The 26,066-nt window shown below is 39.3% G+C and overlaps 1 protein-coding gene and 1 non-coding gene across 3 annotated transcripts in view; both read left to right on the top strand.

The window, feature by feature from the left end:
• The window catches only part of NRP1 (neuropilin 1), a 155,548-nt gene that overhangs the window by 60,184 nt on the left and 69,298 nt on the right, over nucleotides 1–26,066 (top strand). For both annotated transcript variants that reach the window (XM_004605395.2, XM_004605398.2), the window contains 4 exons: nucleotides 5,022–5,203; nucleotides 11,013–11,240; nucleotides 18,918–19,073; nucleotides 21,202–21,368. In XM_004605395.2, the coding sequence (XP_004605452.1) occupies nucleotides 5,022–5,203; nucleotides 11,013–11,240; nucleotides 18,918–19,073; nucleotides 21,202–21,368 (733 nt within the window). The remainder of the gene's footprint in view (nucleotides 1–5,021; nucleotides 5,204–11,012; nucleotides 11,241–18,917; nucleotides 19,074–21,201; nucleotides 21,369–26,066) is intronic.
• Nucleotides 10,184–10,288, top strand: LOC129398977 (U6 spliceosomal RNA). Its single transcript, XR_008626835.1, has one exon. It is a non-coding gene; the product is annotated as a U6 spliceosomal RNA (small nuclear RNA).

Raw genomic sequence — 26,066 nt, forward strand, 5'->3', positions numbered from 1 at the left:
TGAACGTGACGTTTTATTTTGCTTTTTTAATTTTTTTATTAAAAGATTTTTTTAAACAGCCGAATATTATTCCAAATAAGAATATAATGCAAATTTCTTGTTTCCTTCCTAACTGCTTTATTTCCATTCTGGCCCATAATTATGAATAAAGCTGTAGGCAACACTCTGTGTGTGTGTGTGTGTGTGTGTGTGTGTGTGTGTGTGTGTGTGTGTGTTTTCTGGATTTTGTTTGTTCTTGGTTTAGGGGCCATAGCCAAATGTGCTCAAGGCGTAACTTGACTGTTCTCAGGGTTACTCCTGACATACTTGATGCTAGGGATCAAACCTGATTAGTTGCATGCAAGGTAATCACTCTAAATAGGTTTTTTTTAGTGCTTTCACTAACTAAAAGTATAGAAACCTTCTTAAATTTTGTACAGATCTTGATTATAACACTAAAAGTTAGCTAAGACCTATTAGGAAGTGAAACATGCAAAATCATTCAGAAATACAGATGGATATTTTATATTGGCTCTTCCTGGTTTGATATTATTTTCACCCCAAACCCCCTTTCTAATACTCAGAGAAAATCTGTTCTCTTCTGGGGAATATATATAAGGCAATTTTTGGACAGCAGCACTATAATTGTTCACAGGTTGTTCAGTTGGGATGGCTGTTAATGCCTTTGTGCAAAATAAACCAACAATCCAAAGAAACACATTTTTTGCAGGTGAAAATTATGTTAGCCAACACCATTCCTCACTCTGGTTTATGATGTCAGGCATCATATTTCTCCATTATTAATATATGTATGCACATGGGGCTAGATCCTCTTGGAAGGAGATTAAAAAGACACCACCACCTAGAATCCCCACTCCTAATAATGCAAGAATGACCAGAAGCTGGGAGTGTGTGTGCTGGGAGTGGGGGTGGGGGGTGGAGTCCTGGTACAGTAGCTCAGTGTACAGACAACACCCTGCAGAGGATTAACTTTCCATTAACTGGCTCCACCATAGAGAGTCAAGGGTCATTTGCAGTCACAAGAGAAAACCTGATTTAAGTAAAGTATGCGATTTGTCTATTCAGCACTTGCATACCTATAAAGCCTCTGAAACCACTTTATAGTGACTCAATGCATTTCTCATTTTCCCATCACTTCTCCCTCTACTTGGCCTTTTTCCTAAAACCATAATTCAAATTTTCCAAAAGAAAAAATATAATCTCCGGGTAATCCTTTCAAGAATTCTTAGAAGACAGTCTTTATTCTTTTATCATCCTTCCAGGCAACCTAACTGGAATTCTATTAGGACTCAAAATGTTTTTCCCATTGACATAGACCTAGGTGGAATGAGGGAATAGGTTATCAAAAAGGCTCAAAAGAAGAAAGAAAAGAAAAGGAAAGCTTAAGAAATAGAGAGTCTAAGCCCAGGAAACTGGTGAGAAGAGCCGACTAGAGTATTATGTCTAAACTAAAATCTCAGGAAAACCTCTTCATCATAAAAGAGGCCATTAAGTAGTCAGATGTTTGCCTGGCTATCTGGTAAATGGAGGCTGCGTTACTATTATTAGTATACAAGAATGAGGAGGAGACAATTCAACATTTTTGGTTTTTTTTTTTTTTTTTTTTGAGAAATGAGACTGGAAGATGCTTAAAAGAGAAGGGTTTGGTGGTCTTCTGAAAATAGGTTTTCCCCACTACCCAAAAGCTTTCCTGGGAAATATTGTATGTGCAGAAATGGTATAAAGCAAAGCTATAATTACCCTTCAGGAATATGGAAAAAATGTTAGAACTCCCATACCCACCCAAAATGTAATCTCTCAAATAGTAGCTAATAACACATTAAACCTAAAAGCACATTAACACCTAATGCTGTGATAAATACACAGTGCTGAATGCTACTTTCATTTTTCGACTTGCGTCAAGCAAAAATTCCCCACAGATTTCTTCTGGTCAGCCCAAACAGGTACTAACATAGAGCTTTCCTGTCAGCAAAGAAGTGGGGCAGTGACTTTGAGAAAGCAGAGGCATTTGAAACCACACCTGCTGATCCATGGAGAAGGGGAGATCTGAGGAAGGACTTTCCTTACTGTGAACCCATGTGAACCAGAGAGGGAAAAATTCAGACAGGGCCTCCTGGTCATCTGGCACATTTCTGTTCAGAGCAAGACTCCAAATGACAAGAGGAATCCACTGTGAATGACCCCTCTTGGAGCTTTGAAGGACCCGCTTCCTAACACAACAAGCACAGCCCTGTGCTAGTAGCAGGAGCCTGTTGATTCAGAACAAGAGTTCAACCAGTGTAGGCCCCTGCTGCCATGAGTGGGGATTTGGCATTCCAGGAAATGCTGTGTCGGCCACACTGGCAGCAGCAACAGAGCAATGTGCGGCCGGCTGGGAGATCGAAATTTGCAAACTCAGTATCCTGGGCCTTAGGCCAATGCAGGCTGGGTGCGTTGCTGTGGTGACACATTTAGTCCCTTGGGAGGGATGCTGGCACACCAGCTGCATTCTTGGCACCACATTTGCCAGCAAAAAACTTATGGAGTGGAACTGGTATCAACTCCAGAGGGAGATGCAAGCTGCTTTCTTAACTTCTTTGGCAATGCTCCCCTCTGCAACTTGTGCACATACACCCTTCTGAATATTTACATGAACTGCTATTTGTGAGACTCTTTAGGGCCCTGTTGGAAGGTACTTTGAAGGGAAGTACTAAAATGATAGCAGCTTTCCAGTTTATAAATGTAACCATTGTATCCCTGATTAATTCAATTTCCTAAAATTGGCACTTAACGATGCCGTGGCTTATCTCTTGCTGGGAATAGATTCTAATCCTTCTCTCTCTTTTAAAAATAGCCTTTTCTGTTGCCAAGAGGAGAGTCTCATATTTACTATTAGAAGATATTGAATTAAAATGCTAGCTTCTTTCCCTGCTGCATTCGCTAGCACTATATTAACCAATCTCTCTCTTTCACTTTCATACCTGGGAGAAAGGCCTCCTCCCAGAAATGCCCTTAGCTCTCCCGAAAGCCTGACCCACCTCTCCTATCTGTGCCCAGGAGACAAAATGCACTGGATTCGGCCACTTAGTATTCTGACCATGTCAAGATTCAAGTAAAAAGCCTATATTACAAAGCTGGGTTGTAATATAGGTCATCAGACCAGACACAGTCAACTGTTCAAATCACAGTGAAATTATAAGCAAGTGAGGGGTGAAACATCTAGACCACTAGTCAGAGAAACAGTACAGATCAAAGTAATTTCTTCAGCGTGCCAACTTTGGAGACTTTAATAAATGGAAAGATGTTAGTCTTCCCTGCATGCCCCCCCACCTCGTCCCCTTGACTTTATAGTCCAGTGAGGACGTTGAGCATGCTTTCTCCATCATCTTCCTCCTCATCCACTGGCTCCTTTTCCTCCTCCTCTCTTCTCTTCTTCCTCTTTTCACATTCGAGGCACCTCCCAAAAGAATTGAGAGACTAACAATTCCTCTATGTAATTCTGTAGTTTTGCAAAGGGCTAGGCGTGCTGGTAGGTCTGTGATTACTACTGGAAACATCAGATGCTGCAGAGGAAATGCAGTTAATACAATAATTCACATATGTTAATGCTTAGTTCCATCAATGTCAGCTTTATTTTATTCTTGATATACACAAAGCTGGCACACAATTTTAACTGATGAGGTAATGTCATTTTTAATTTAGAAGGCCTTAAGCTGTCCACTTTAACTAGTGATATCATCTTTGCATTTGTCTCTTGAGACTTTCTGTAAACATAAGTAATGTGTCCTGGACAGTTTGAAAAGAGATTGTTAAAGATGACATTGGTCATCAGGAAGATTTCCCCCACTTTGATCTCTTTTAAATTGCCAGATACAGTTTATGTTACTGCCATATTTTAGCCATTCCTGAAATTAATATGTCCCAGGACTTTTGAACCAAGTTAAACACAGAAATGAAATAAAAGTTTGAAATGAATGGATTATAATGTTTTCATGTCAGTTCTAGAAGAAAAATGGAAGACAAATCAAATTATCTGGCTCCTAGGTGACTTGATAAGTAAAAAGAGAGAAAAAAAAACAAGATACCCAGAAATAGATTAAATACAAAGATCTTTCTATTTTCCTGGGGGAGGCTAGTTTATTAGAGATGGTTTTCCATCTTTTAGAGATAAAAAAGCATATTTATTATCTCAATGTAATCTTTAGGGTAATATTTTATTGTTACTTCTTTTATCATTTATCTTCTTAGTGAGCTCTTATTAAGCCTAGGGTTGTTTTTAATCAAATCACCTTGTGACTTCAATTGTGTCATATTTCCTTTTTAAACAGTGATAATCTTTTAAAGATTCTGGCTGGTGGGTATAAACAAAGTTATTTTCCATTTTTAAATAAACCTTTTTCTTTGGAGGAATTATTTGAGTAGGGTTTTGGGGGAAGATCTCTGTTTTAGCCACTCTGGATAGTGAGAGAATTTGTCTTAGCATTGTGGAGTTTGGTGAAATTGAATCAAACAGTAAAGAATCTGTTTATTATTCTGTGGCCATATGTTTAGAGGGTCGCTCACAGAAATCAAAGTATTGTTCATGGAGAGCTTCAGCCACGGAGACATTTTGAATTCATAAAAGAACTTCACAGTTTGAAAAGAATGCACAGCATTATGTATTGACACCCACCACATAGACAAAGGAACACAATTTAATAATAGAGAATTGTGCTCATGAGATTTTTCTTTTTCTTGTTAATTGGTTACTTTAACTGACATTGTCTACAAGTATAATGGGCACCATTATTCTTAATAGTTCTGTGTTGCCAGATGATGTATACAGACATGATGTAGTCCATTTTAATTATTTCATCTTGCCAGATTTTTTCTCCTTCATGCAGTACAGTGGTGAATGCAGATAACACTTTTCCCCCGCTGACAAGACTATGCTGGAAATTGCTGCTTTCTCAATGATTGAAATGAAAAATGTCTTAAAGTTTAAATTATTGAGAACATCATATTTTTTTGCTAAGATGTTCCCTTCCATATTTACTTGGTAGGTATGACTACGTGGAAGTTTTTGATGGAGAAAATGAAAATGGACGTTTATGGGGAAAGTTCTGTGGAAAGATTGCTCCATCACCTGTAGTGTCATCGGGGCCATTTCTTTTTATCAAATTTGTCTCTGACTATGAGACACATGGTGCAGGATTTTCCATACGCTATGAAATTTTCAAAAGAGGTGAGTAAACTGCCACTGAACAAGTATACTGAATGTGTTTTGATGTTAATTTGATTTCTTATAAGACAAAATGAAAGTCGGGGGTGATACCTTTATCCTTTGGTCCAATGTCATATATTCCTGTTTTGAGATGTGAGAAATGTTTTAAATAGAAGAGAATTATTGAGAATATGGAAGAAATGTGCTCAAACTTTAAGTGTTTCAGGATTAAAATTGTATCATCCTAGGGTGGCGGGGTGGGGGAAGGATGGAATATGGGAACACTGGGGGAGAGAAGTTGATGCTGGTGATGATATTAGTGTTGTAATATTATATGTTTAAAACTAACTGTCAATAACTGTGAGAATCATGGTTCTTTTGTTAAAAACATTAAAAATCAAATTGCATCATCCTTAGTGAACCACTGTTTAGGCAGTATATAGGTTCTGTAAAATGCTTTTAAGGGCACTTTCTTAAGATTGTTTGGATCTATTTGATGGTTTATTTCCATAGTTTAAAGAATTCATCTTAGGGATCTATGAAACAAATAACCAGGGCAAACAATAGTAGCATTTCACAATAAATGTAAGCATACATTTGTAAATCACACTTTTTTTTTTTTTTGCATTTTTGGTCACACCTGGCAGTGCTCAGGGCTTACTTCTGGCTCTGCACTCAGGAATCACTCCTGGAGGTGCTTGGGGGACCATATGGGATGTTGGGAATTGAATCCGGGTTGGCCACCTGCAAGGCAAACGCCCTACCCACTGTGCTATCACTCCAGCCCCAAATCACACTGCTATCACTGGGCCATTTACTTATTTTTTTATTAGTGTCTTTCATTAAAAATGTGTGCATGGACTAGAGAGACAGCTTAAAGGCTGGAGAAAACACTCAGCATGTGGAAGGCCTGGATTTGATCCTGGGCACCATGTCATCTCCTAGGCACCCCGGGAATAGTCTCCAAATACTGTTAGAAGTAGCCTCTGAGCACTGTTGGGTATGCTCCCCACTTAAAAAAAGCAATAATCCTTCTTTCCTTAAAATAATGACCATCTTTATGCCTTTATTTCACTGTGAAATTTAAAACTGATAGTTCCCCATAAAAACAAAGACGTCTACCTAGCCTGAGTTTCTAAAGTTATTCAGGGAAAAGATGCTTTTTCTTAATGGAGGGATGGCTGCAAAAAAAATTCTTGGAAGAAACAGTAATGCTTTAAAAGGCATTCCTCTTAGAAAATAAATATCACTTGCTAATCCTCTGTTATAATACTATATGTCACAATGGGATAACATCTGACAATCCATCGTCTCCCAGTCTTGCGGAATTAAACACACATATCAGTCAATTGATAAATAATGTATCTTTATCTGCATGTCTTCTTCTTTAGCAACACCCTGTAGATTTCTTTTATGTGTTGAATTCAGCCTTCTCTTTTAAGTTGACATTAATGTGTGGGGTGCTGATCCAGAAATAATCTCAACATGTGAATGCATTATCCTGGAACACAGGAAAAATGCTTTTTTATTAGTAGAAAATTAATCTAGCACACCAATCACAAAAGCTTAAGGTCTTTTGGGTCAGTGACAACTGAGAATAATGAAAGGGGAGTCATTAGGAGCTTCAGGGAACATTGGTGCAACTTTGTTAAATTTCATAGAAATCTGTCATTGTACCATTATAAATATGAATAGATGGAGAGAACTTTCTTCAGAAGTTTTTCTAAGCATATACTTAGAAAACCTTTAGTGTGACTAATAGTATATATATGACATCAATATAAACAGATGATTACATAACCACATTTTCTCATTTTGAAAGCTGTTAACTTTATTACATAAATCCTATTGTACCCATATGTTTATACATACACGGGCACACACACAACATAGCTAAACCTGCTTGCTTACTCATAAGTGCCACTTGTTTTAAAAGGTGCCATAAAACTGGCTGAAGATATCCCTTTATTTTTTGTGCTTCTCAAAAATCTGAAGATGGTTATAAGAGAAAAGAGACAGATGGGTCACTAAGTCACTAAGAATTAAATTTCAATCATATGTAGACAATAAGACAAATAAGCAAACTAAACAAAGTCAAAACAAACCCTTAGACTCACAGAACTGCTTGGTAGTCACAAGTGGGAACAGAATTTGGGGATTAAAAAGAAAAAAGGGGGTGGGGGTGGTATGAGTGCATGCAAGGAGAATGAAGAATTCTTTTCCAATTTTCTCGAACCAACATTTGTTGACAAAAAATATATAAATTACTGTCTAAAGTATTTAATAATCACCAAGAGTCTCTTTTCAGGCACTGAAATCTTAGACCATCAGCCCTAAACTTCTTTTTGTTCACCTAGAAAGTCAGTCTCCCCACATAATATTTCTCTTTCTCTGTTTGTCCCTTGACCTGGAGCAGTTGGATCCAAATATTTGAAGTAGTAGCCCACTTTTGGGTGGTTTTGCTGTGGTTAAAGAATGGCATTAATTGAAAAAAGGATTGGTATTTTCATAGTTTGAGTCTGTTTATTTAGGAATAATTCTGAGAGTCTCATAACACTTGTTATTTAATTTCAAGAGTGGATCTTAGCTTTTGTTATTTATTATTTATCCTGTTATACATAACAAATAAAGATGATGTTTTTGGAGAGCTACAAGATACTTTCCATCTTACAAACAGAGTGCCCAGAGGCTGTGAGAGCTACCTTTTACAATTAGCCCCTTTATACCTTCCATGTGAGGCTGCTTCTCTTTCTCACTCCAGCTAACTTCACCTATAGTCACCAGAATTCTGCCTCAAGAAGCCCATGCTGAGTCAGTGGCAAGCTTCTGCAAGAGTAAATAAGGAAAATATTAGAAAAAATTAATATAGAGTGGAAGAAGTCAGAAATTAGAGAATCTTTGAATTAAAAGGATTCCCCCCATCATAAAGTTGGCCTCCAATTTATTATACACAGAATCTGAGGACACAAAAGATTTATAGGTTGCCTTAAGCTATAGAGGAGGTTAGTGGCAAAAGCAGGGCAGAAATTCTCATCTCCCAATGATCCATCCAGTTCTCCACTACTTCATGGAATTGCCCAGTGTTTGGTCAAAAATACCTAAGAACTGGTCTAGCTTCTATGAATGTGAGAGTCTGTGGTGAGAACCTTGAATTTTAGCTAACTTGGAAAGTATGCCTTTAATTCCTATCATTTTTTCTCATTAAATTTTAATATCACCTGAATAATCTTACCTTTTTTAAGCAAAAGGTATTAGTGCCTGCATTTAACTCTACTATTCGCTTTAATATGCAAGAATGTAGGGAAGGATTTTTCTACCTCAGAGAAATGGTTGACTGTCTTGAGGGTCACTTGTTTCTACATTTTAGAAATACAAGTCTAAAAGGTTTACATTATACTATACATATATGTATATATATGAAAATCGTATCAAATATATGTATATGTATACATGAAAAGACATATATCTATGTAAATGTGTATATACTTTCTTCAGTGAATTAATGATGTAAAGTGTCATAGTTTCTGTCCTCTCACAAGTCACCAAGTAACTTTAGAAACAGATTATACATAATACAATACATCATACAGTCTCCTCACTTGGAAATGACATAGCAAAATATCACATGTGAAACAACATTAGAGGAGCCAGAGTGTGCAGTGGGATGAGTGCAGTGGGATGTGCACATGCTCGCCTGGGGGAGGCCCAGTTTCATTCTTGGTACTGCAGAGTCCCTCGCTTCCACCAGCACCAGCGGTAGTGACCTAGAACAGTGAGCTTGGGTTATCCTCCGAGCACTTCCAAGGGTGGAGTATAAGAGAAAGTTAAAACAAAAGAATAAAACTTTTTGAGCAGAATGTAGTAGTTCAGCATTTGAAGCCACTGTGGTGATGAACGAACCACATATGATAAGGCTTAGGAGGGAATTTCGACAAATTAGAATCCTATGGAGAAAACTTATTGGATCCATGTAATAAATACTCTTTTCTACCTGGATATCTGATACGAATGTGTGGAAAGAGTAATTGTTTTTTGTGGTTTTTTTTTCCAGAAGTCTACCATAAACACCAAGGTACAGTTTACAAAAATAGAGGTCTTCTAGTTAAATATTATGTGTATCTTAGCTATTCTTTGGTGCTTCGATATAGTATTTTATAAAGAACAATCTCAATCAACTTCCTTTTATGGAGGTGAACCCAAACCTACCCACCCATGAGACAATGACCCCAGAAAAGAATTGTACAATTAAATATCCTCAAATTGGAACTCAAAGTTCAAAAATGGTCAAGTCACCTCTGATTCACAGTTTTAAAGTCTCTCTGAATATCATGGCAATAGTGTGGTGGTCAGGGACAGTGTCCTTGTGTTAAGGTCCATGGAATGAGAGGTGTTTTGCACTTGTGTGGTGAAGACCCCCTTTTGCACTGCTGGATATAATTCACTAAAATTTTGGTCATTCATGGAGTCACAAGGTCAGTGTACAATAAAAATATGCAGGTGCTCGGCTCATCTAAATTAGACACCACCATAATTTGATGAGTCTTGATAATGCTTATAATACTGATTAAAGTCACACATTCCCAGGCTGAGAAATGGTACAGGGGTTAATGCACTTACCTTGCACGCAGATGTTCTTCTTTCAATCTCCAGTACTTCGAGGTTTCCAAGGATAGCCAGGAATGACCATGCGGAGCGTGGGACCACAATTAGCCCCTGAATACCACCAGGCATAGCTCATCTGTCACAAAAAGTTATACATTATAAATATATGTCACTGCCACTGTCATCCCATTGCTCATCGATTTGCTCTGATGGGCACCGATAACATCTCCATTGTGAGATTTGTTGTTACTGTTTTTGGCATATCAAATACGCCATGGGCAGCTTGCCAGGCTCTGTTGTTTGGGAGAGATGCTCTCAGTAGCTTGTCGGGCTCTCTGAGAGGGAGTGAGGAATCGAACCGGGGTCGGCAGCGTGCAAGGCAAACACCCTACCCGCTGTGCTATCAATCCAGCTTTGGCAGCATATATTGGAATGATACAGAGAAGATTAGCATGGCCCTTGCACAAGGATGACATGCAAATTCATGAAGCATTCCATAAAATATGTACAAAACACAAATATATGCCTAATTTTAGAGTAGCATACTATACTGTAACTGGTATACAGAGAAGGTTAGGATGTCAAAATTGATATCAGGTAGATGCCTAGGCATATGGCCTGTAATCATAGTTTATCATGCCCTTACTAACAGCCTCACTTTACCGGCACACCTGTGTCAACACCACTCAGAATGAGTCACTCACCCTGGGTACATGTACGAATTACCTTTCACATTTAGTTTGTCAAAGAGGCATAGGTCACATCTGGCAGAGTTACTGAGTCACTGGTATAGGAATCTGAAACCCAAACTCCCTCCACTGAATTCTCTCTCTCGCCTTTGTAAATGTTCTATTTCACCAATAAAGGGCTGTCAGCCTCAAGATTTAAAGATTTAAGCTTGAAGGGACTATAATTATTTCTCTGGGGCTCTGTCGAGATTTCTGTAGCTTACTCATTCATTGTTCCCACATGATTTTATGTTTGTCATTTTTTTTCCCTCTGCAACAGCAGAAGTTTTAAAATTGTTCTACACAAATGGAACATAATAAATCTAAAGTTGGCTTTTTGTCCTTATCACTGCTTTATGAAGGCTGAGTAATGAATGATTAGGACAGTGATTATAATGGTAGGCTTTTATGAGGAAATGTGCCATCTTTGCCCGAGTTATTCTTTTTGAAGTTATGTAAGTGGGCTTTTCATTGTGCTCCTTTTTCTCTTTCACCCATAGGTCCAGAGTGCTCCCAGAACCACACGACACCAACTGGAGTAATAAAGTCCCCTGGATTTCCTGAAAAATACCCTAACAGTCTTGAGTGCACTTATATCATCTTTGCACCAAAGATGTCAGAGATAATTCTGGAATTTGAAAGTTTTGATCTGGAGCCTGACTCAAATCCTCCTGGGGGAGCATTCTGTCGCTATGACCGACTAGAAATCTGGGATGGATTCCCTGATGGTAAGGACAGGAATCATCTCCACAAAAGGGAAGGAACTGGGTGGAGGCAGGGAACTGGGATCCTTTTACAAGTCTCCCGATACCTGAATCACTTTTTGAACTAACTCCAAAGGAGAGGAAATAGAGCAAAATAAGAGCACACTTTTGGCAGATTTGTGCTCAAAAATGACCCTAGTAATTATCTAATACAATTCCTTTATTTTTTGATAAAAAACCGAGGCCATAAGAGATTACGAAACGTGTCAGAGCTATTTTTTATAATAGAATTGGGACACAAATGGAGTCTCCATTTTGTTCATTTCATACACCTGCCACCTAGTTTTTAATTCATAGACTGTCAGAGGATGAAAGCTTCTGAGATGAATTAAACTAGGCCATTCATTTAACAAAGGCAGAGATTATGAACCAGAGAGGTTAAGTAGCTGATAAAAACTTAAGTATGAAATATGCAGTCATTGTACTAGCAAAAATTTAGAAACTTGGGAAAGAAATAAGAATTTTAAACATTTTAATTTTGATTCTGTATCTAATATTTATGGAATTTTTATCTTTGGCAAGTTGAATCACTTCAGCACATCCTTTAAAATATATTATTTCACCCATAAAACTTCATGTGCATTTAAAAAATATTTATTAGACACCTGCTGTATACCAGGTACTCTTCTAGTCACTTGGTAAACAAAATAATCCAATAGACTTGATATTTTTCCAGGGAGATCGAGACAATAAATGCCCATTGTCCACAAATTATGACATGAAATGTCAGGAAAATAAAGAGTTCTATAAACAAAATGAAAGAAGGCAAAGAGAGTCAAGAGAGAGTGAACTGGGTAAGACATTTGTCTTCCATGTGGTTAACTTGGACTCAATCCCTGGCACCCTTAAGCCCTGACAGGAGTGATTCCTGAGCATAGAACTAGGAGTCAGTTCTGAACACCTTTGGATGTGGCCCCAAAACAAACAAAAGAAAATGAAAGAAAGAAAGGAGTTAAGACATGAGAAGTGCTGGGGCAAGGGAAGAAGGGTGTGTGAATAAAATTTTACTTAGGGTGTTCAGGTTTGGTCTTATTAAGAACGTGATATTTAAACAAAGATTTGAAGGTGGTGGGACAGTTAGCCACAAAGACAGCTAAATGAGTTTTTCATTTCAATTTTTGCAAATTAGAAGGTGAATAGCAAAAACACATACCCAAACTCTGAACAGAGGGAAATAATATCAAATAATTTGTTGCAGCTGCATTGCTTGTCTTGTGTTAGTCAGTCTGACATTAAGATTTCTCTAGAGAACACAGTCCACACAGTTCAGACAGGGAAGCTTCGGAGTTTTTAGGAATCATGTGATTGGAGATACATAGCAGTGTAGCACTGTCATCCCGTTGTTCATCAATTTGTTCGAGCAGGGACCAGTAACATCTCCATTGTGAGACTTGTTGTTACTGTTTTTGTCATATCAAATACACATCAGGTAGCTTGTCAGGCTCTGCCATGCGGGTGAGATACTCTCGGTAGCTTGCTGCGCTCTCCGAGAGGGATGAAGGCATCAAACACAGGTCGGCCGCGTGCAAGGCAAACGCCCTACATAATCATCTATAAAACAGCCAGATACTATTGTCAAGATGGAGGAAAAATATCTAAATGACGAGACCAGAGAAACAGTAAAGGGGTTTGGGACTGTTGCTTCACATGCTGTCAACACTAGGTCAATCCCTGGAACATCATGGTTCTCCAAGCACTATAAGGATGTGGCCTTGAGGCACTGTTTAAAAGGCTGTCCCTAAAAATATTTATGTAAACATTAAATTCATCAAAAAATTAAAATATTCCTAAATAGGAACAAAGAGCAAGTATAGTGAGATTGCTTTACCTTTGAAATGACATTAAAATTATCAGTGTCATTCGAGTTAGATATGGTCTTCAACATTAATGAGTTTTGAGGGGAAGTTGGGTTCAAAGAAAACTTGACCTTGGGGTAAATTGGTGAGTTAACACGTGTTAAGTTTGTTCTGTACTAGATAAGTTGGGTTAGAAAGATCTTACGGGAACTCCTTCATTAGATAATAAGATTTGCCCAAACAGAGTAGTGTCTGATTTCCAAATATCCAATCTAATAATTAGAAAAACAATATTATAATAGTATTGTAATAATAGTTGGAACATTTAATAATGGGTTTATTTGATCACAAACCAAATTTGCAGACTTCCTTTCTAGAACTTACATATAAATTGGTGTCTGAAAAGGAGGTCCAATCAACCAACTTATTTAGAATACTTTTAGAAAGAAGCACGTTGTTATTAGTGTCAAGGTTTTTTCAAGGTGGTAATTTTCTGGCTCTAGAAAATCACTGAGTTAAAGTAAGGAACAATTAACAATAAGAGTTATCAGCCTTGGGGCTGGAGCAATAGCACAGTGGGTAGGGTGTTTGCCTTGCAGGAGGCTGTCAGATCTGGGTTCCATTCCCAGCATTGCATATGGTCCCCTGAGTACCACCAGGAGTAATTCCTGAGAGCATGAGGCAGGAATAACCCCTGTGCATCGCTGAGTGTGACCCAAAATGCAAAAAAAAAAAAAAGTTATCAGCCTTGCAATTCATCCATTTTCAACTATATTGTATTCAACTTACTTCCTGTAAAAACGGGCTTTAGAATGTGAAATACATGTTTGTTGTGGATTTGTTAAGGTACTGCTGCCTGTATCCTGGTGTAATCTACACCTGCACAACATCTCACTCTCTTATTTTAGGCACAAAGAGAGCCTGAGAGTGCCTGGGGTCTTGTCAGTGGCACTAGAAACATTTTGTCATAGTAGTTCAACACATTCAGTTCCTCTGCCAGCAAAATTGCTTTTAGTCTTTGATATGCTTTCCAAAAACAACAACCAGAAGGCGCTGAAGGCTTTTAACCAGCAAGTGATTTTATGTTGCATTTTATCATAAACATTGAATTAGATGACTTAGTAATTGAAAGCTACCCATTGATTCAGATCGACTTTGAAGAAAAGCAGTTTACTTCAAAACTTGAACTCCAAGTCACGCCCATCATGAATCACAAGTCTCCATCTATCACTCTTTGAAGCTTTATGGATTCACAAGTAGCAACTCTGAAGTTTACATATGGTTTAAGAACCATGAGCTAAGCCCTTACTGGTAGATACTCCGAATGGTTGGACTAAATTATGAAGACAAACATGCAGGCTTAGCTCACACTACATCAGTATATGGGGGCAAATGAATTCAGTTCCCTGTCTAGACTGGTGGAAGAAAGTGGAACTTCAATTGTTACCTCCAATGATTTTAGGAGTAAGAATCTTAAAAGACAGATGAGTTGTTTGGTGTTGTGTTTGATTTTTTTTGTCCTAAAGTTTTAATATTAGAATTTATATGAACATTTTAAATTATTTTAAAAATATGAAATGTAAACAGCTAAGATATAAATGATATAAATATATGCATTTCTTTTCTGGGGGAAAATTATTAAGTCCAAATAAATATTCTCCACCAAAGGGTTTATTTTTATAAGGAAAGTATGTATAGCCAAGCTTGTACCCTTTTGAAACAATTCTCCTTCTCTTTATTTAGTCAAAGTACCTCATTTTTAATAGTAACTACAGTAGATCATTGCCTTTTTTTCTGCATTAAAATGTTGGCAAAATGCCAAATTTCCTGATTCTGAAGTTGGGTTGTAATGATTGGAGAGATTAATAGGAAAATGCAAAGAATGTAGTATTAGCATTCCCAGTGGTAAGTGTATGTTTCAATGAGCATAAATCCATATTACCTTCACACTTGAGAAGATACTCATCACTGCCGAGCTCCGAGAGATACCTAGTGCCTGACTTGCCAAAATTCTTGGGTAATTCAGTTTTTGAATATTTTGTCTGTTTGTGACAGTTTTCATTCATCTTCTTAGCCTCTGGGTCTTCAATAACGGAAGTTGGGAATCCAATAGCTGTGTTCATGTAAATACACAAATGAGCACATACAGAAGACAGGCGAGAGTACTTCATCCTCTCTTGCTCAGATCAATATTGCATTAGCTTGCAAGACTAAGGTCTCGCTGTTGTTCAGGAAAATTCAATACTTCTTTGTATTACAGTCGAAAAAGCCTTTCACTCCATGTCTTCAGGGCTCCTAAAGAGAGTTGCTCGGCACTGTCCGGGGGCAATGTTCTAAAGGACAGAAGGCAGATTTACCCAGCGTGTCTTAAACATTATAAACCAGTGAGTCATGGAGACTCTCTAAATTATGAGTCTGCATCAGACAAGTTCTCTTCTGTTTGCTCGTTCAAAGAGACGGCCCCTCCCCCTCCTGTTTTCCCCCAACAGGAATCAGTTATGAGGAGGGGGAGGAATCATGACTTAAGGGGGTGACTACAGTTCCCTTGTGTTTTTGTATTCTTGGTAATGTCTGTTACTGTGCTGATCATAGAAGAAACCCAGGATTGGGGGTTGCAAAAGTCTCCCTGCAAAATAAAAAATTGCTAGACATCACAAATAGGGGGATTTAAGGGAGAGAAAAAGGGAAGGAGAGTGAGTGGACTCTAGGATCACAAATGGACCCTAATGATAAGGATTGAAGAGTAGAAATAGGGATTCTTCTTGAGGAAAGGAGTAACGTGAGTATATGACAACAGCAAGAAGACCTTTTCATGCATGTGTATTGCAGTTTTGCACTTCCGTGGGGAAGGGAAATTTTCCAACTGGTGGTAGGGACACATTCAGAATGAAGAAAATCTGGTGAAGAATGTGTACTTGTTGGAGAATCTAAGGTCAGGATTAATGCTAAAGAGAAGCAAACAAAAAAATTACCAAGTTTCTTCTGAGATGCTTTTCTTCTGCCAACTTGAGAAGCCAAATGTAACTTAAATTTCTTCCTATAATGCAAAGCAAATGCTCATGACCACATGTTGCTTAGATAGAATCTGTATCAACCCCTCTCAATGGTCAGTCTCTTTATATGCTTCAAAATAATTACCTACATCTAACAAATATTTGATTGCTTGAGAGTTAAGATTCAATTCAGAGAAAACCCTTTGAATTCAGTCAGCTCAATTACTTGGAACACATGGAAACATGATCAGATATTCAGAGTAGCCATTTTGCACTCATTTAAATATGTAAAATAGTTGGCTTAGTGTTGCTGTTGTTCTGAGATGGCCCCAAAGCTGAAAGCCTGTTAGCAAAAAAAGATTGGCCCCAAAACTGAAAGCCTGTTAGCAAAAGATCTGGGCACTCTCACAAGCAGGGAACTGGTATTAGCTGCCCTCTAGGAACTCAGTTGGAGTGTGTGTGTGTGTGTGTGTGTGTGTGTGTGTGTGTGTGTGTGTGGTGGAAGCGGGGAGGTCAGAAAGATCAGGGTGCTCTGGAAGGTCTCACTTTTGCTATCACACTTGACGTTCATTGTGCGAGCCCTCATCAGCTGCCTTCTGCAGCCACGTTGCTCCTACGCCTGGGAACTCCACGGCCTTGCCGATGGTCCAACCCTCCAGGGAAGGGTTTCTCCAGTGTGCTGCTTTGAACAAAGCAATAACTCTTGGTCGAAATGCACAGAACCATGGATTTCTTGGAGGGGGAAATGGGCCACACCAGATTGTCCTTCTAAGCCCAAACCATCTGGTGCAGTTTTACCATATGTGCAATGAAAAATCCTGGAGGAAAAGACATTTTTTTTGTCTTGCTGTTAATCTGGACAGGGAAATAGAAAGATTCCCCAAGCCCAGGCAGTTTCTGCAGCTCACAATAACTAATTTCCAAGGTTTCTCTAAAAGTACTTCAACAATGGAGTGACCAATGTAAGACAAATTGCAACATGACTTTATAACTTTTGTCTTTGTTTTTGATATTGATTTCCATGCCTTGAGCACTTTTAACCTGGTGAATCATCCACTAACTGTTTGGGGCCATCTCTTGCCCACTGGACACTGTCGTGCAGTCATTTTTCTGAGAGTAAAAAGAACAAAGACTGAAGCCAGAAAGATGCATTTCCTTTCATTTTGATTACGACTTGCAAAATTATGTGTAAATTATTGTCATCTATTGTTTCAAATCTATTAACTTTTATAACTGTTAATTAGTGTTATTATCAATTACATAATTACTATAATTATTCATTAATCTCTAGAGAAAGTGATTAGGATATGATCCATTGTTTGTCCACGCTTGTGACGCCTATCCCAGTAATACATGGATTAAAAGATAAAATGAGGGGCCAGAAAAATAATGTAGAAGTTAGGATACACACCTTGCATGAGAATGACCTCAGTACAATTCTGAGCACCACATGACCCCCACACCTTGTGGGACAGAGACCTAAAGATCTTTGAGCACGAAAAGATGTGGCCCTGGAGGCCCACGGTTACCACTTGGCAGTTTTCCCTTCACTCCTCTGGCCAAAAGAAAGATAAATGAGGACAGCTCAGAAACTTAGAGTGGCTCAGAATGCCTGCTTTGCAAGCATAAGGCTGTGGTTTCGATCCCCAGTGCTGCCACTTATACCTAGTAAGGCCCGAGCAATTCTGTTCACTGTGATCCACAGCCCTGCAAACAATTTCTGGTCACTCCATGGCCCAGAATGCATGAAAACTTTTAATTCTGACTAAAAGATGTGCAAGAGTACAGGAGTTAGGGTGCTTGCCTTGCAAGCAGCTAGCCTGAGATCACTCCCCAGCACTTCATATGGTCCCACGATCACAACCAGGAATGATTCTTAAGTCCAGAGCCAGAGTAAGTCCAGAGCCCGAGCACCACCAGGAAGGGCAAAAACCACCCCAAATACATAAAAGTTGGGCAAGCATAATCACCCAGATATGTGGCCTTAGGCAAGTGCCCTTGTGAGCCCTGCAGTAATCCCAGTGAGCATGGCAGTGAGAATGTGCATTCACTCCCACTGAATGACAGCTATAATTGGCAAGTGTGCAAGCACCACAATTAAAGAATACCACCCATGGTGAGCACCAAAGCCAAGTGTGTGGAGCACTGCCGCCTGATGTGCTACCCCCAGCAAGGACCACAGTACAATCTGTAAACTCACACCTTTTGTGTAAGAGATCACCTGCTATTTCAATAACAACAAAGAAGGGATGCAAAGCGGAAGTGGGGAAATAAAATTGAAAGACAAGACAAAAGTTAAGAACTTTTGTAAAATACATGTAAGATGAGGAGAGAAATCAATCAGGGTTACCCTGTGCTCATCAGACTCTTGGTGCTTTTGGTACTAGTTCCCTGGGGCCAGTTTCCAGGACCTGGACCTCTCCCGGATCTCCTTCCAGAATGACAGAAGTGAAGACAGGCAACTCCAAGAGACCTGGGAGCAGAGCCGAGCTGGAATCTTTCGGCGTTGCACAGTGTGTGCAGTTTGGTCCCAGAAATGAATGCCAGGTGCCATTTGACAGCCCAGATCTCATCCTTTGCAATTGAAGCAAGCATTTCAATACTGTTCCTGAAAAAAAAATCCGCTCACTGGGGAATGTGGTTCGGTCTGTTATTGCCCTTCTGAGCTCACTTTAAAATCCTCTCAGCAAACCAGATCCAATATGTTCAGTGCAAACCAGTTAACCAGAGTAGACTTGCTCAGGGCAGGAAGCACTCTGGGCTCTGCTGGGATGCCGGCTTGTGAATGATGCTTCTTGCATCTGCTGTTGAAGCAAAGATATGCTCAGTCTCTACCTTTCTCCCCCTTCCAGTTGGCCCTCACATTGGACGTTACTGTGGCCAGAAAACACCGGGTCGAATCCGTTCTTCGTCAGGGATTCTATCCATGGTTTTTTACACCGACAGTGCGATTGCTAAAGAAGGCTTCTCAGCAAACTACAGTGTCCTGCAGAGCACTGTCTCGGAAGGTCAGTGTTGACTCATTTCTCAGAGCCTTGTGGGAAATATTCTGTCATTGCTCCTCACACACCTGGGGCCACATGAAACGCCAAGGAAGCGTTTGTGAGTCGGAGTGCCCCGTGTTTGTTTGTTGCTTTCTTTCCCTTTGAAATGGTTTCTTATGAATAGCAATAGGAAGGATTGTTTGGTGTGCTTTCTTATTAAAACCATTCATGGAAGCGGTGTTTGGAAGCCTCTAAGATGATGGGAGGAAATTGGGAAATAGCAAAAAAATGTGGTTGGAGACAATGAAATATGGCCAGACCAACTACCTGGTCTCCTAGAATACATGCTGAGCTGAAATCATCAAAGGACACGTTTTGACAGCGGATGTTCGAGGCAAACTTGCACCGCACACTGATGGCACAGTGACACAGATGGACAGTCCAGTCCATAAAGGTTTGGTTATGCAAGACCCTGACAAGCCTTTTAGTTTTTCTTTCTTTCCTTTTGTAAACATAAAGGATATTCAGTACCTGGGAGATGGCTTAAGTGGTACAGCACATACCTGCCTTATATATGTGAGCCCTGGTGTCTGGCACCTGGACCCCCACCCCATCCAGTACCACCAGATAACCCCTGGAAGCCCCAAGGTCTGCCAGGCCTGAGTATCAAGTTCTCAGGCCAATAGCACTAAATCAAGCACTGCTGGGAATGGCACCACTTTTTTTTCTTAAAGCAAAATATGAAACGCCTTTCATTTTGGTAACAGCATTCCATAACAGAAAAGTGAGTGATCTGTGTTTGTATTCTGATAAAATATTCAACCCACTCCATCTTTTCTCAATGTGTATATGGTCTCACTTTTTTTGAAGGGCCCAAGAGAAAAAACTGAAAAAACAATGAGGAAATTGTGTATTTTTTTTAGCTCTTAGCTGTCATGTTGTAAAGTTATAAAGGAGAGAATGGGGCTGTTTGAAAGCCCCTTAAAATTCTAAAGTGTTTTCATACTTAATTTATATGACCAGTTTATTTATTTTGTGCCTTTTAGTATTATTATGTTGCAAACAAGTCTAGAAGTATGAAATGAATGAAAGAAAACCATTTATGCTATAAAACCTTATCTTATACAAAGGGAAGTTCAGAAAATTGGAGATTTTGGTTAATGGGGGATTTCTGGACAATTGAGAATCTTATACTTGATCTCAAAAGCCCTTTGGAACTTTGGAGTCATATTTTCCTAAAACTAGTTCTTTAAAAATGAATGTAATATCTTCTCAGTATCCCGCCCGCATGGCAGAGCCTGGCAAGCTCCCCGTGGTGTATTCAATATGCGAAAAACAGTAACAAGTCTCACAATGGAGACATTACTGGTGCCCGCTTGAGCAAATTGATGAGCAATGGGATGACAGTGATACAGTGAATATCTTCTCAATTTTCACTGTTTCACTGAGTTTGTGGGGCCTCATGGAATATGTTCTTATGATGCACAGTCAGCACTATGTGTATCATGTTGTTAGGTGAACAACTATGGTGTTCTTTGACACCTCTAAGAGAGTTTCATATGATCAGTTTGCTGTTTTAATACAATGGGACAAGGTCGTTAAGGATCATGACTACACTAGAAGCAGGAGCCATGAGGACAAAGGAATGAGAGAGAGAGGCAGCCTCTAAGCCTATTGCAAGGAACCCAAAAGACAGAGTTTAGTCAGACCCACTGTCCACTGTCTATGAGTTGCAAATGAATGTGGCCTTGTTTTCTCTTTTATAGGCAACTAGAGAAAATAATTCAATAGTATTATTTTTGCTAAAGTATACGTTATCAATATGTATTCATATCATCTTTATCTTGAAAATGAATCAAAATTTCTGTGATATCCTAAAAGATTTCTAATAGTATTTCCATTGACACAAATCCAGTAAGGAACATAATGAATCAATGAATCACTATGAGTCTTCATAGCCTTGTTTATAAAAGTTATTATCTAAAGTGCATATCTCAGTGCTACATTCCAATAAGTCCCCTGCTGTCATCTTTTGGAAGAACTTCATGTGAATTCCAAAATGAACTTTTCAGTCTGCCAGATCAAAAAAGGAAATAGGCAGAATAGGTCCTGTGTGTCTTAATAACTCTGGCTTCATTTCCCTTCCCTTCAGATTTCAAATGTATGGAAGCTCTGGGCATGGAATCAGGAGAGATTCATTCTGATCAAATCACAGCTTCTTCCCAGTACAGCACCAACTGGTCTGCAGAGCGCTCCCGCCTCAACTACCCTGAAAATGGCTGGACACCTGGAGAAGATTCCTATAGAGAATGGATTCAGGTATGTGACATCTCCCGTGGTGCCTTTAGTCTGGAAGGAGGTTTTAGTCATCTGGAGAAGGTGAAATAGTTCAAAGGCTGGATTCATGCTTTGCCTGGAGTGTTGAGTTTCATCCTGAGCATGGTCCCCTGGACAACAAAGTCTTGGAGCATCCCCTGAGCACCACCAGAGGTGGTCCCCAAATCGTGAAAGAAATGGCAGTGCCATGTCAAATACCTTCTAGTGAGAAGGACAGTGGTGTGATCACTGCAAAACCACCATGTGTGAATATGACCTGAGAAAATCAGGTCCATATCATGTCCCTGGAAACCTATTTGGCATCTTAGATATTTACATATGACTCTTCACAGAATTTGAGCACAGATGTCTCACATTGCTAACAACTAAGAGATCTGATTTCGCCTAACAACTACACATTTTCTATTGATAGACTTCCTACTTCAACAGATTTTCATTTCCTTGATGAAATATATTAACCCTACTTATAGACGTGTGTGAAATCATTATTTCTATGTCAAGGACTTTTTGCTTGTTGGTTTTTACAGGGGAGGAGAAGAGAAGAAATGGGTGGAGGCTTCTTTTTTTCTGTAAAGTCTATATATAGAACCTTCCCAAGAAGTGCTTTGATGGAGGGCACTAGTCTGTGGATTTTTTATGCACAAATAAGTATGAAATGTGTGTATTTGTATCATTAATGATATTTCTTTTGTTTTCAGTACTTTGTTCAGATACTCCCTTTCACGCTCTAACCCTGCTATTTCCCACAGACGCCCGAACTCCAACCCAGCAGGCCTCCATCCCCCATCTCCTGACACTTCCTGGAACCCTTTGCAGGGCTTAAACTTGTCCAACATTCATGTCTGCACACTCTCACCATGACCTGGTGCTCTCTTCCTCAAGTTTTCACCTTCTGTCCAATGAAACGTCCATATCTGGCTCCTTGGGCTGAACTATGGATGAATTCTACAGTTTATTTTCTGAAAGATCTGGGTTTTCTTCAGGAGAATAGGCAGATCCTGTCTTACATTCATTTCTAGCTATATAAAAATGACTGATTCCCAGAGAGAGTTTCTAAGCAAGAAAAAAAATGATTAATCCCTTGCTTTCCACATCTATTGCTGTTTCAGTCTTTTGAGCACAAATACCAGATTTTGTTTTACTTTGGAAAGGTCAATATTAGTTTAACATACACTTAAAGTGAAATGGCCTATTACAGGATGCTGAACTCATGCTAACCTCCAAATGATAACACAGGGAAATGTGGAGAGGGTGAGAAAAGATGAGACGTTTACCTTGGGACTGCGAGGTGCAGCTCTAGATCAAGGTAGAAGTGAAATGAATTTGCCTATGCCTGAATACTTATTTTCGCACATCCTCAAACCAACAAGCAGTTCAGTATGATTGCAAACATGCCTCTCCAAGGAGGTCCACATTTTGCAGTGCTAAGCGTGTTTGCCTGGTAATATAGCCCTGTTCTTGGCCATGTGGAGAGCTCTTGATAATTTAGGGACCCGTAATCTTGCATGAGTCCTGAAATTGCAAGCATAGCATTTCCTCTGTGCAAAGCAGTGTCCTGTCAGTGGGAACATAGAAACAAAGTAGGCTCTCAGAAGGCACCAGAAGACAAGACAGGATTGACATCATTCTCAGGAGTAAGACACACTCAAGATTGGCCCATAAAAAAATAATCTCAAATGAATCAACTCCATCAAAACGTGGTTAGAAGAAAGAGAGTACCCTTGTCCCCACTACCACCACTCCAGTCCTTGCAATGTATGTCTTTCTACCTTTGTCTTGGGTTGGCTGTGGATTCTGCTCCACCTCTTATCACACCAACACACACACACCAAGACACACACACACACACACACAACTCCAACCCCAGGAATTGGTCACTATCTGAAAGGTTTCCAGCATAAAGGGAAGCAGAGGGAATGAGAGTGAGTGACAGACTCTGCCAGCCCCTATGTTCTTTCCAAGAGAACTTCCCCCATATTACATGGCCCAAGTACATTCCACAGCAACATTCAGCTTCTAAGGGGCTGCAGAGAGGGGCCATTTACCTGGTACTGGAGAGAGAAAGCATGGATGTACTGGGTGTAAAAGGAATGACAAACTTGCTATTCCTGGAATAGTTATCACATATTAAATGCTTACTAAGTGGCCCAACTGTGCGGAGTACTTTTAGTGCTCACAGTAGTTCTATAAAGGAGAGCCAACTCTCGTCATTTGTTAAATAAGGACACTGACATTTGGAGAGATTGGGAAATGTGCGGGTCACAGAGAGTGATCCCACTTAAAAGCCGAGTCTGTAGCACTCGGCCTCCTGTTTCTTCATCTTTCAGTACACCCCATCTATGGCCCTCACCATCTTATAAACTCAGCTGTCTTTCTTGTTTTCCCTGCTGCAAGAAGGCTCCCAGGGAGATGAGTTAGACACTTAATCTTTCTAAGTCTAGAGCACGGGGTCCTTTCTCCTTCAGTCTACTAGAAGAGAAGGTCAGGGAAGCTTAGCCTAAGCTTACCTTAAAGTCACACTATCTGTTTCTCCTTCAGAACAACATGGACTCATTTGTATGCTTGTTGGATCTCTGTATACGGTGGGAGCTGTTATCATCCACCCATTACCTAATTGTGAATAATTTCTTGTGTTCTCAGTTTTTTTTTGAAACTCCTTGGAAGTGGTTGCCTTTTTGTTTTCATTGGATAGGTGTTTTATAAATTAGCCAACAAGTACAGCATAATTGAGATGAGGGGCAAGAGGCACGTACCTCCAATCACAGGAACGCTAGCACACATACATTTCTATTTATATGCACATCAGTATGCGGAAGGCATTTGTTTTCTTTTTCAGCTTTTTCACATTTGAGATGAAATATACCCCCGCAAAACATGTTGCTGTAGCAACAAGGACAAACACTTGCATGTGTTAAATTAATAAGGCAATATTGAAAGCCGACTTTCCTTTAAGATGGAAAAGATCTTTGGTTCCCATTGTTTTTGCGAGGAAATTACTGAGTGACATAAAAAACAATACATCATTAACCGTCGATATGAATGTCTACATTGGTACTTCCTGTGAGGACCGTTGTCTGCCAGAAAGCTTAAAAAACAAGCCAAGAAGCTATTTAGTGACAAGGAACATGAAGGGAAGTCCCAAAGAGGAGGTCTGTACTTGGTCATATCCTGCTCAAAAGGCTACTTAATGTTCCGAGCCACCAAAACCCCCTAATTGTCAATGGTAGAGTTTATCAAACTGAAATTTGCCCTTCTTTGCCATAGTAGTCCAGTCTGTCCTGTGTTTTGGATCTGCTTATTTTATCATTAATCTTTTTCTTTTTTTTTCTGGTTAAATGATCAGAGATTTGAAGTAAAGCGTCAATATATCTGTGATGCTATCAAAATTCTTAATTTGCAAGCATATCCTTAGCATCCCAACCATTGATCTCACTGAAAACGAATTTCTTTTCTTATAAAATGGAAGTAATAGTGCCTTCTCCATTCAGGCTCTTGGAGTCTGAGATAAGGATACTATGAATCTCAGAGAAATACGTCTCATTTTTTTTTTCTTTTCCCTTCTGCAAACCAAGTGCTAAGCATATGTGTCTGTTCAGGAGACATGTTCTCATAGATCCTAAATGTAACCATTCACACACAAAGCAGAATTTAATTTGTTAATTATTTCAATGTTTTATTAATGATAGTGTTCCCCACACTGTAAACAGATTTATCCTTCTAGCTTTAATTAAAGCTCTTGGGAGCGCTTTCCTCAAAACAACTGTGACTTTTCCCTGATTAAAATGCCAGGAGACTAGGAGGGGGTGGAAAAAGAAAGACATAATGCCTGGATGGGATATGAACTTTGTTCATCCAAAGAAATAAAAATGGCACCAGGGGACTAATCGATTACCACACTCTGCAGAGATTTTAGAAATAGAACCACTTGACAAGCCAACTCAAGCTGAAATGCTACTCTTCTCCAAATTTGGGAGCATTGTCTTGTGAAGGAAAAAAAATGGTACTAGATTATTTATGCCTTTACTTTTCCAGAGAAGCAGTTGGCTTCCTTGCAGTTGGCTTCAAAATGACATCCTGTTTGGTTTGGTAAATCAGCCCTATTAAGGATTAATCACACAAAAGGACATCTCCAAGAGGACACTTTGTAGTTGTAAGAATACACCAGCAAGTCTCTGCGGCAAAAATACCTTCTCTACTACTGTTTCTTGTGCAAATATATAAGGACAAGGAAAATTCCAGAAGAGAAAGGCTAGTGCTAGCCTAAGGGAAGCTTGTTTGTTTCTGTTTCCCTTCTCCCTTATATGAATTTTTCACAGATATATTAAGGTCTTTCATATTCTCTAACTCAACAAACTATGGACTTATTGCATATTTTCTGACTTAAGAAACCGATCCCTGAAAGTGTTAGTGTAGGAAAGAAGTAGATGGGTCTGAGCTGAATCAAAACATTCCATACTCTGTCTCTGTCTCTGTGTCTGTGTCTAATCACTGACTTACAGTGTCAGAAAAAATTAGTGCCCTTTGTAAAGCTCCTTATGCAAAAATGGACAAAAAGACCTCCAAGAGACCTTTCCATTACCTTGAGATTTTTTAATTAATTGTGAGAAATGTTCTAGTCACAAAACCGTGAATTTTTAATTTTATTCTTTGATTTTGGGGCTACACCCAGCAGTTCTCAGG

This window comes from Sorex araneus, chromosome 9, assembly GCF_027595985.1.
Source record: "Sorex araneus isolate mSorAra2 chromosome 9, mSorAra2.pri, whole genome shotgun sequence".
In the NCBI taxonomy this organism is placed as follows: domain Eukaryota; kingdom Metazoa; phylum Chordata; class Mammalia; order Eulipotyphla; family Soricidae; genus Sorex; species Sorex araneus.